Source organism: Pteropus alecto, unplaced genomic scaffold (genome assembly GCF_000325575.1).
Source record: "Pteropus alecto unplaced genomic scaffold, ASM32557v1 scaffold3, whole genome shotgun sequence".
In the NCBI taxonomy this organism is placed as follows: Eukaryota; Metazoa; Chordata; class Mammalia; order Chiroptera; family Pteropodidae; genus Pteropus; species Pteropus alecto.
This window is the reverse complement of record NW_006442484.1, coordinates 63,895,459-63,906,977: the sequence shown is the minus strand read 5'-3', so window position 1 is coordinate 63,906,977 and position 11,519 is coordinate 63,895,459. Positions and strand designations below refer to the sequence as shown.

The 11,519-nt window shown below is 33.8% G+C and overlaps 2 protein-coding genes, 1 non-coding gene and 1 pseudogene across 8 annotated transcripts in view; 1 reads left to right on the top strand and 3 right to left on the bottom strand.

Moving 5' to 3' along the window:
* Positions 1-1,707: 1,707 nt before the first annotated feature.
* On the bottom strand, positions 1,708-10,476 carry NDUFB3 (NADH:ubiquinone oxidoreductase subunit B3). Of its 3 annotated transcripts, XM_015596426.2 has the most exons (4): positions 10,171-10,272; positions 8,014-8,136; positions 5,309-5,462; positions 1,708-2,043 (listed from the first exon to the last, which is right to left on the bottom strand). In XM_015596426.2, the coding sequence occupies exons 3-4, from the start codon at positions 5,458-5,460 to the stop codon at positions 1,887-1,889; spliced, it is 309 nt and encodes a 102-aa protein (XP_015451912.1). In that variant the 5' UTR covers positions 5,461-5,462; positions 8,014-8,136; positions 10,171-10,272; the 3' UTR covers positions 1,708-1,886. The 3 variants fall into 3 exon arrangements, with proteins under 3 accessions (XP_015451912.1, XP_015451911.1, XP_006921406.1); XM_015596425.2 differs by lacking the exons at positions 8,014-8,136; positions 10,171-10,272 and adding an exon at positions 10,312-10,476; XM_006921344.3 differs by lacking the exon at positions 8,014-8,136 and having other exon boundaries at positions 10,171-10,313.
* LOC112470543 lies at positions 4,502-4,620 on the bottom strand. The gene has a single exon (XR_003043025.1). It is a non-coding gene; the product is annotated as a 5S ribosomal RNA (ribosomal RNA).
* On the bottom strand, positions 8,576-8,694 carry LOC112470706 (annotated as a pseudogene).
* A 72-nt stretch (positions 10,477-10,548) lies between the features above and the next one.
* FAM126B (family with sequence similarity 126 member B) overlaps positions 10,549-11,519 on the top strand; it is a 64,628-nt gene continuing 63,657 nt past the window's right edge. For 3 of the 4 annotated variants that reach the window (XM_006921343.3, XM_015596645.2, XM_025039282.1), the window contains exons 1-2: positions 10,549-10,625; positions 11,414-11,446. The gene's annotated coding sequence lies outside the window, so the exon portion shown is untranslated. The remainder of the gene's footprint in view (positions 10,626-11,413; positions 11,447-11,519) is intronic. The other variant, XM_025039281.1, reaches the window with a different exon arrangement.

Genomic DNA, 11,519 nt, shown 5'->3' with positions numbered 1-11,519 from the left:
ATATATATATATTTAAATAAATTCACTTAGTTTCAGGTATACAATATATTGGTTAGACGTCTATAATGTTCATAAAACGGTCCCCCCAGTTGCTCCCTCCCTCTCTTGGCTCTCCACTTAACGATCATATTAATGCTAACTGCATTCCCTCTGTCATGTTCCTCATACCTAACTATCGACTACTAATTTGTAGGTTGCTTCCATATCTTGGCTATTATAAATTGTGCTGCATGAATATTGGAGTGCATAAATCTTTACGAATTATTGTTTTGGTTTTCTTTGGATAAATACCCAGAAGTGCAATTGCTGGATCAAAAGGTATATCCATTTTTAATTTTTTGAGGAACCTCCATACTGTTTTTCATAGCGGCTGTACCAATTTGCTATCCCACCAACAATGTATGAGAGTTGTCTTTTCTCTGAATCCTCGCCACTTACTATTTTGATTTATTGATGATAGCCATTCTGACAGGTGTGAAGTGATATCTCATTGTGGTTTTAATTTGCATTTCTCTGATGATTAGCAACCTTGAGCAACTTTTCATAAGTCTGTATTTCCTCTTTGGAGAAGTATCTGTTCAGTTCTTCTGCCCATTTTTTAATTGGACTGTTTTTTGTTGTTGAGTCATATAAGTTCTTTATAAATTTTGGATATTAATCCCTTATCAGATGTATCATTAGCGAATATCTTCTCCTAGTTGGTTGTCTTTTTGTTTTGTTGATCAAGTTTATATTTATAAACAAAAATCTACAAAGAAAAAATCACCATGGAGTTTTATACTGGCTTTGTTATTTAAGCAAAAACATTACCTTTCTTCAACAAGCTGAGTTTTAAGTCTCAATTTTAGAGATTTAATTAAAATTTAAAAATTCAATGATGTGAAATGTCTAGTTTATTGTTAAGACATACATAAAAAAAGGTCAAACTTTTCACAGCATGGGAACAAAGACTAAGGAAATAGCAGAAAATATCACAATAAAGAAAAATGAACATGACTCATGGATATGTCAAACAGAACTGGGCAGGAAGTATTTTATAGAATAATCTAGGTCTCTCTAAACCACCTGCAGAGAATCATAAATGTGGCAAGGCCGCATGCCATTTAAACACTATGAGAGTATACTCAAGTTCATAGCATTATTCATAATACCTAAAATGCAGAAGCAACCCAAGTGTCCACCAATGAGTGAAGAGATAAGCAAGTTGTGGTATATACAGAGTGAAATATTATTCAGCTTTAAAAAGAAATTCTGACACATGCTACAACATGGGATGAACCTTGTGGATATTATGCTAAGTGAAATAAGCCAGTCACAAAGAGACAAATACTGTATGATTCTACTTACATGAGGTACATTATGAATATAGTCAAAATCATACAGACAGTACCACTAATGGTGGTTGCCAGGGACTGAAGGAAGGGGAAAATGGGGAATTATTGTTTAATGGACATAGACTTTCAGTTTTACAAGATGAAAGGAGTTATGGAGATGGATGGTGGTAATGGGTGCAAAACATTATAAATGTATTTTAATAACACAGACTGTACACTTAAAAAGTTAAAATGGTAAATTTTATCACAATTTAAAAAACTGGAAAAAAAATCAGAGCTTATCTATTTATCAATTATATGCTAACTGTAGGCTATATACAGAATGCACCGCTACTGGTACTCAACCCCCATGTATTCCAAATCAAATCTTATGTGGTTTGAGAAACATTTTTTTTATTATTAAAGGATGACAAAAACAGACTGGCACCTGTATTCTTTATTGAAATTTACAGGTGTTCTTTAAGGAACAAACACAAAGACAAGTGGGCTACAGTGAAATCTTACTTTTATAAGAGAGTGAAAAAGCCACAGAGATACTTCCAGGTATTATCTTCAGTGATGCTTCTTATCTTTATTCTGGGACTCCAGGTAATATTCAGCCCCCACTGCTACTACAAATGCAGCAAATCCCCATTTGAATCCTTTTAATAATGCGCCAACAAAGGAAACATTGTTTGCAAAGTTGCCCATGTATCGCCAAGCTTCATTGCTAGAGGAAAAATGGAAAAATTATAATCACATGCATCTTACATATATTCATTGAATAAAATACATTTAATTTTCATCTTTCTAATAGACAAATGCAACCTTATGTAAGATAATCTAAGTGGATCACAATAGGAATCTGTGTGGCACAGGATAATTAGGTCTATATGCCTACATTTCACATATAAAAGAGGAAAAACACTTGATTTTACATTTCACAGTCATAATACTCAGGATTTTATAAAATTCTCAAATGCAAAGCTTGCTCTGGCTTATCAATCACAGGTCATCAGTGTGGCTTTTCCATACTAGTCATTATAACATCATGGAAAGAGAAAGTTACAGGGTATTAAGTTTTTCTCTGTCACTTATACTAATTTCACAGCCTTTAAGGCTGGGTAAGTTACTTAACCTGCCAGCTTCCTCTCCTACACAATGATGATTACTATCTACCTTATAGTGTTATTATAAAAATTATACAGGGTAAAATATGATATATTTTGGCACAGAGAGTATGTAACATTTGACATTATTACTATTTAAGAGAATCATGGTTTTCCCCTGTCATAGCAGCTTGAACTTTAGAAGACTGATTTTCTCTCCTGGCAATCAATCTTCTGAGTACTCTGAACAGAGAAGTAAACAGAAATCAGAGCGCTCTACTGAAAAAAGTCTTCCCTCACATACAAGAATAAGTGAGTGGAAAAAAATCATGTTACGAAAGACAAATATCTTAACTTTAAAAATTTGACTTACAAAAAGTATTAGAGCTAATCAAATATAATTTAGATACCAAAACCAGACAAAAATATTAGAAAACTATAGTAATATCTTCCCACGAACATAGATGCAAATATTCTTAACAAAATTTTAGAAAATTGAATCCATCAATATATAAAAAGGATACTATATCATGATGAAGTAGAGGTTACCTCAGAAGTACAAGATTGGTTTAATCTTTGAAAATCAATAACAGTAATTCATCATATTAACAGGTTAAAAAAAGTGAGTTTTCAATAGGTTCAGAGAAAGCATTTAACAAAATTCAAAACCCATTAATAACAATATCAATAATAATAGCAACTCATAGTAACCTTGCAATAGAAACTCCTCAAGTCGATAAAGACCATCTATGACCACCCACAACTAATATCACACTTAGTGGTAAAAAACTAAATGCTTTCCCCCAATGAAGAAAAAGGCAAAGATGTCCATTCATGCCATTTTTATTCAACATTATATTAGCAGTATTAGCCAGTGCGATAATGCAAGAAATAAAAGGTTTACAGATTGAAAAGGAAGAAGACTGCTTCTGTAGACCAAGTGATCATCTATGAAATAAATTTTAAGAAATCTATAAAAATACTGCTAAAACTAAAAAGTGAATTTAGCAAGGTAATGTGATACAAAGTAAACATATACAACAATTGTATTTTTATATATTAGCAATGAACAAATAGAAGCTTAAAAATATCATTTATAATAGCATAAAAGTACAGGATAATTCAGGATAAATTTAACGAGATATGTACAAGACCTATATATAAAGCAATAAAACATTGATGAGAATATTAAAAAGGATCTAAATTGTCCATGGACTGGAAGACTCAGTATTGTTATCAATTATCTGCAATTAAGGTATAGAGTAAACGTGATCCCAATTAAAATCCAAGCAAGTATTTGTAGAAACTGAAAAGCTCTTTCTAAAATTTAAATGTAAATGCAAAGAACTTAGAATAGTTAAAAAAATAAAATAAAATAAAGTTGAAGATCTTATACCACCTGGCATAAGGGTAGACATATTGATCAGGGTAACAGAATCCAGAAATAGACCACAGAAATAATGTCAATTGATTTGACAAAGCTATCAAGGTAAATCAATGGGGGAAGGTGGTCTTTTATAAATGATGTTGGAACAAACTGTACGTCCATATGCAAAAATATTAACCTTCATCCTTACCTCACATGACATAAAAATTAACTCAAAATGGATCATATGCCTAAATGTTTAAAAGAACACTGTAAAAACTTCTAAAGACATTACCAAGTAAATAAAAAGATAAGCCATACTCTGGGGGAAAATATTTGCAAAACTTAAATCTGATAAAGGACTTATATTGAAAATATAGAGAGAGCTCTTATAATTCAATAATAGAAAACAAACACCCTGAAAAATAAAATGTTCAAAAGGTCTGAATAGACATTGCACCAAAGAAAATATACAAATGACAAATAAGCACACAAAAAGATTCTCATGATCATCAGCCTTCATAGAAATGTAAATTGAATTAAAACCACAAAGAGGTATCATGTTTACTACAATGGCTAAAATTAAAAGACTGATAATACCAAGTACTGATGAGAAGACGGAGTGACCTAAATTCTCATATATTGCTGGTGGGAATGCAAAACGGTATAGTCACTTTGGAAAAGTTTGGCAACTTTTTTTTTTTTTTTTTTAATGCCTACAGCACCTGGTATTCCTAGGTGGTCTCCCATCCAAGTAGTAACCAGGCCCAACCCTGCTTAGCTTCTGAGATCAGACGAGATCGGGCACATTCAGGGTGGCATGGCTGTAGACACAACTTTTTTTTTTTTTTAAATAAAAATAACTGTATACTTATCACGAAATCCAAAAATCCCACTCTTATGTATTTCCCCAAGAGAAATGAAAACATATATTCACATAGACTTGTATTCAAATAGGTATAGTCCCAAACTGGAAATAACCCAAATGACCATTAACTATTGAAGAGTAAACGAAATGAGATATATGCAAACAATTGGGTATTACTCAGCAATAAAAAATAAAGGATCTACGGATATAAGTTAACAATGTGCATAAGTCTCAAAAACATTATGCTAAGTGGCCAGAACAAAAGATTATATGCTGTATGATTCCAATTGAATAAAATTCTAGAAAAGGCAAAACTATAGAGACAGAAAGCAGATCAATGATTGCCAGGAGCCAGGGGTAGGATGGCACTGAGTGCAAAAGAGGAATGAAGGAACTTTTGGGGATGAAAGAAATAGTCTGTATTATGACTCTCGTGATGGTTACGTAATAGAATACATTTGTCAAAATTCATGGAATTATATACTTAAAATGGGTGAATTTTATTGTATGTAAATGATACCTCAATAAACCTGATTTTAAAACTTAAATGTAAAAAGCTATTTTCAATAATTTTTAAAAGGAAAATAATTGAAAGGTATATAGATACTAATTCCCTAGGATAAATTCTATCTAAATATTTAATTATTCTTACCGGCCCCATGGATCTCTTAGCCCTCGTGCAGCCAGCTTCTCCTGGACAGTTTCTAAAGGTGTCCCCTCTATCTTCCATTGTTTATAATCTGGAAGTTCCATTTTACTATGACCATGTTCATGTCCATGTCCATGTTCATGTCCATGGGCCATGTCTATAGGAAATGATTAACATAAGGGAGAAATACACAGATTATAGATATCAAATACCCAAATTTACTATTCATGTTTCAAGATAAAACATTTAATGTTTTAAAAAGAAGCCAATATAAATACTTGAAAATTCTGAGTTAAGAAATTTTATAAAACAGTGTCTTATTACATAACTAGTCTATGTTCACAGTTAAGAAGTACACATATACAAAATACAAAAAAGAAAAATAATCAGTAATCTCATCACTCAGAGGCAACCATTTATTATCTCATTCCTTTCTTCATTATATATAATGACACCAGACATTTATTGTACCCTATGTGCCAGGTGCACTAAAGTGTTTTACATATATTAACTCTGTTAGTCCTAAAACAACTCTTTGAACTTAAACTATGATTATCGTCCCCATTTTACAGATGAAAACAATGAGTTCCAAGAAAGTAAGTAACTTTCTGAAGATAACAAAAATAGTACATAATACAATGGATTTTAAACCTTGCAGTTTGGTTTCAGAGTCCTTGTCCCTAACTTCTAAGCAATTTGTTTCCTTCCTTTTAGCCTTTCATAATGCATAAACATGTAAAATGAAGATGTTTTACATACTATTTTGTTACCTGCTTTCTTCAAAATGATCCTTTTAAAATGCAGTATTATTTTAAATACATATGATCACATGAACTTTTTCTGTAAAGAGCCAGATAGTAAATATTTTAGGCTTTGTGGGTCAAAAGGTAAAATCAGGGACACTCAGTAGGCACTTATATAAAAGCGAAAACAAATATTTTGTTGATAAAATTCAAAATATAATAAGGGAGTATAAATTTTTTGTAATACAGGGCTACTGATGAAAAAAATGGAATTCTCTTTTTTAGAGATAACATTTTGCTTAACTTGGGCTCAAAGTTTAGTGTTCCTTAATATCAAATTGATTGCTTATGTTAGTATGTAGAAACAATTCTTAACTCATAGGTGTATAAAAACAGGTTGAACTTGGCCAGCAGGCTGTAGTTTGCTGACTACTGAACTAAACCAACAGAGATCTTAGGACTCCTTTTTGATGACTAAGTTTGCTCCTTAAATAAAATATGCCTTAACGGTTATATAAAGATTTCGGTTTTACTATTTTTACATGTAATGTAAATTCTTTTTACAGATAATGTAAAAATAAACTTCAGCTCAGTCCCCAGTTAAATTGCTATAAATTTCAAATTAAGGGGGGTATGAATTAATAATGCTATACTGTACATTTGTATACGGTTATTAGCAGCAATTCTATAATCACTGCTCTCCAGAAATAAGACCAAACCAAATAATTACCATTATGTTTGCATTTATAACTATGAACAGGCCCAATAATAAGGCAGAATTCTTATACCGCATTTTAGGAGACAATGGTAATTATTAGATAGTATATACCAAAACACATTATGTGAAATGCTCATTTCATTAAACAATAGTTCCCAGAATATTGGGGGGGGGGGGCGCAAAGAGGAAACTGTACACTGTAATTCTGACCAATTAACATTTAATATTTATAAATACTTTTTTTTTTAGAATTTTTATAAGAGTTTATTTGATGCAAACTTATGGGAGCAAGATCTCGTATGCTCCCTATAGATACTACAAAACATTATGTTGATGATTTTCACATATAAAAGAGAATGAAAACCCATACCCACTCAACACAAGTTAAAACTACAATACAACTCTGAATGAAACATTTAATCCACTATTTCATTATTAGTAGATTCAGTAATATAAAGAAAAAAATTTTGGTTTCAGATTTCAGACTGACTTTTGAAATTCAATACATGATTACAAAAAAAAGACTTTTAGAAGCATTTAATTAGAATAATAATGTCTTGGCTTCTTAAAACTTTTTCAAAAAAATATTTTTAAATGTTTCATTCCCAAAATGTTTAGAGATTATAAGACAAACCCTTATGGCAAATGTCAATTCTAGAATATTAACCTTCATTGACTAGCAACGTACTTTGAAGAGAATACAAAACATACATCAAAATTTTGTGATAAAAGTTTGATTTTGAAAATAAAAGTTGAAACATTATAAGGGAAGAAGCCTATTTCCAAATTATAATCTTACTATGCTCAAAATAGTAAGTAATTTGGAAGATAAAACTTTGAAAGAAAACATGAAAGTATACATACACTAATTTCTCCTAAACAAATTTTCTTTAAAAAATTCAAATGTTTTCTCTCTTGCCTAATTAAAATATTTCAGAAAGGATCCCTTTATAGGCATTTACTAAATAGACTATTTCAATGACTCTTCAAAAAGAACAAAAAGTTGGACACTTTCTAGGGAACTTTTCATTTTCTTTTAAAAATAATTTCTACTTCAGAATACCCATAACTCAAACAACGATATCCTGATCACTTGAAGGAAGAGTCTGGAATTCTACTTAAGTACATATTTTGATGCTGTACAGATCTGGCATCAGATCCTGGACACACCATTCTATAAAATGCTAGGCAAATCATTAATGTCTCTAAATTTCGGTTTCTTCATTTAACATGAGGATAAAACTTACCTTACAAGATTGTGAGAACTGGGGAAATCACATTGTGATGTACCTTCCAATTTCACACCCAAGTGGTGAGAATGTGACTTAGCACAACCACTCTGAAAAACTGTTTGGCATGACCTAGAAAAGCTGAACATTTGGATACCTTATGGCCTAGCAATTCCACTCCTAGGTATGTAAACTCAAGATCTGCACTGTCCAATATGGTAGCTACAAGCAGTTGAAATGTGGCTCAGTGCAGCTGGGGAACTTAAAATTTTGAAGTTTGGAACAATTTGGGCATATGGATCTACTTTTTCAATGGTAAATTTGATGAAATATAAGCACAAATCAAGTGTTTATGAAAACTTAGCATACAAACATAGTCTATAAGTGTAAAATATGTCAATTTTGAAGAAGGTATGAAGAAAATGTAAAATATTACATTAATAACTTTTCATACTGATTACATCTTGAAATAATATTTTGAATATACTGGATTAGATAAAATATATTATTAATTTGTTTCTTCCTACTTTTTAAATATGTTTACTTGAAAATTTTATTTTATTTTTATTTATTTTTTAAATGTCTATAGCACCTGGTATTCCAAGGTGGTCTCCCATCCAAGTACTAACTAGGCCGGACCTTGCTTAGCTTCCGAGATCGGATGAGATTAGGCATGTTCAGGGTGGCATGGCAGTAGACTTGAAAATTTTAAATTACATATCGCTTGCATTATATTTTCGTTGGACAATACTACTCTATAGAAACTCTTGCATGTGTACAAAATATATTTTTACTATATCTGTTTAGCCACCTTGTTTATGCTAGCCCCAAACTGTAAACAACCCAAATATCCAACAATAATGGATTATGGAATAGTCACCTATGGAATATTACAGAAAAACTACATGCAAAAGTATGAATGAATTTACAAATATAATGGTGAGCAAGGGGTGAGTGAGAAAAAATAACGTACATTTTGATCCTATTTATATAAATTAAAAATCCTAACAATGCATTCTTTAGGAATGCATTATAGATGAAAAATATCATACATATATTCTATATCTGTTTATGTACAACAGCTTTTTGGAGGATCACAAACCATTGTAGTATCTAAGATTTTTTTCACACCCCTCTCATCCTCTAAGAACCAATTTTCACCTCCTTAAAGGGCAATCACTTCTGCTGAGAATGCATGTTTTAAGTTATTGGCAATGCTTTATTTCCTGACCTGAGGGATGACTGCACAAGTGTTTGTTTGATTATAATTCTTTTAAATGTACTTATGTGTTATACACCCTTCTGTTACATATATTTCACAATAAAAACTAATATTAGATGAAGTGACAAATTATGCCAAGAACAACGGGTTCAGAGCTGCTCAAATAAGAATATTATGGAATTTAGTTTAACAAAGAAAGCACATGCAATCATGAAATTTAAAAAAGCTATCTATCTATGTTTGGGGTGAACCAATAAGTTTGGTGGAGATCAACCTTTACTAAAGGCGGCTGGCATCCCTTCCCTAAGAAGAAAATAAGAGGATACTGCCACTTACACTACATGTAATTTTACGGGTACCAAAGACTTTCAAGTAATACTCAATTTTCTCATTTTAAAAATTGCGAATTCTATAAGAACACTAGAAAATAAGACAAATGAACTTTTAGTGTTTCTTTCAGTTCCTGCACTTACGTATATGCAAGTTAAAAATAGTAATCACTCTAAAAAACGAATGTAATTTTCTACCCTGCTTTTTTCACTTTAACACTGTGTCATAAACGTCCACACCAGAACAATCTTATTTAAAACCACACATTTGTAAGGTGGGCATTACAATTATTCCTATTTTACAAATTTCTTTTTTCGATTTGGGGGCTTGTCTGCCTTTGTTCAATTCGAAGGTAAACCAAAAAACATGGGGCAGAGGGTGCTGCGGCTGGGAGAGGAGGAAAACAGCATTTGAACTTAACCACAGAAATTGTCATTGCATTCCTGTTACAACCGCCCCTCACCACACCGAATTTCATAGTTCTCTCTCCTTAGTTCTTCGATCTTCCCTCTAGGGCTAAAACGCTCATCATCTTTTTTCTATTTAGTTTCTCCTTTTCTACAACCAAAATAGTCTTATTCTTATTCTCTATCAAGAGATCTCCCACCAACTCTGTAATTTACCTGACAGCAATCTGACCTCTCAGGACATTCAATATTCAACCCTGAAGCCGGAGCCGACCGGAAACGGAAGTCGCCACCTCGAGTACCTCACGGCAGGAAAGCAGTGAAGCCATTAACATTCCGGTTCTGAGCCACAGATACCTGGATCAGGTGGAGATGACATGAAGGAGGCTGGAGGTTGATATTTTCCCGCACATCTGTGCATCCAGAGTCTGACTGAAGTAAGAGAAATCGTGGAAGGCAGAGGGCAGGGAAAAGGAGATGTTTTCCTTTTTTGGAGACCGGAATCCTTAGATACTGCACAGAGGGGCGGGCCGCGGACATCCTGCAGCCAATAAGTGAGGCTGTTGTTAGAGTGTGGGCTCACCCAATGGGAGATGTGGTTGTTGCGCTGCAGTTGGCAGGCTGCTGCGGGAGGCAGTAGCGGCTAGAAGCCGGAGGCAGCGGGGTGACAGGTAGGCGGCGGCGCTGTCGTTGGGGGACGCAGAGTGCTAGATCAGACGAGATTTTCTTCTTGTCTGGCTGCAGGAACTATAGAGGGAATCTGACGAGGGCGGTTTGGGAAGGTGGCAACCGGAGTGTTGGTAGTTCCGGAGTCTCTCGCAGATCAGGTAGCAGCTTGGGAGGGTCGTGAGGAAAGGCAGCTGAGGCGGGTGGAGGCTGATCCCTGTGCGGCAACGTGGGGGCCTAGGGCGTGGGGGGCTGCGGCGGCGCGGGCATAGAGAGGAGAGAAGCGGGAAAAAGACAGTGTCGTGATGGCTGGAGAATTCTTTGCACGAAGCTCGGAGAGAGAAAAGGACGCGGCATTGCAGGCACCTGAAAGAAATCCTAGGGATTGCTTCTTAGGGCCATTTCTCAGGGTAAGAAGGGGGAGCAGAGAAGAAAGGTATTTACTGGCGGTCAGATACTTGAAACTCTTTATAGCTATTCATTATGTAACCCTTGGCTGTTATTTACCCGAACAACTAGATTGTTCCCCTTGGAAAAGGAGGTCTGGCAGCCTATCGATGTATCAGAATAGTTTTTGTTTTTGGTTTGAGTATTTTCTGCCCCGTCAGGCTCTATAAGCGAAGAAGCATGAAGGATAGAGTAGTCACGAAGATCTTACCCCAAATATGGACTTGGATTGAGAGATTCGTTAGAGATGAGCGTGGCCAGGTTCACGTTTTGTAGTTCATGAATGTATTTGTTTTGAGAGTCACGGCTGATTACAAATATTTCTTCTTCTTTTTTTTATCTTCAGGAAAGTGGAGAGTCTTAAAATCTATAATAAGAGGTAAGTGCAAAATGGAAAATGACTAGAAATTTAGTTGTTAGATTCTCCCTTCCCCCTTAGATATTGTGGATGT

Coding starts and splice junctions, on each gene's coding strand:
- NDUFB3 (XM_015596425.2), bottom strand. CDS start 10,375: ATGCACAGATGTGCGGGAAAATATCAACCTCCAGCCTCCTTCATGTCA. Junction 5,463..10,311: donor GTCATCTCCACCTGATCCAG/GTATCTGTGGCT, acceptor CATTTCCTATAG/ACATGGCCCATGGACATGAA. Junction 2,044..5,308: donor CTAAGAGATCCATGGGGCCG/GTAAGAATAATT, acceptor TTTTTCCTCTAG/CAATGAAGCTTGGCGATACA.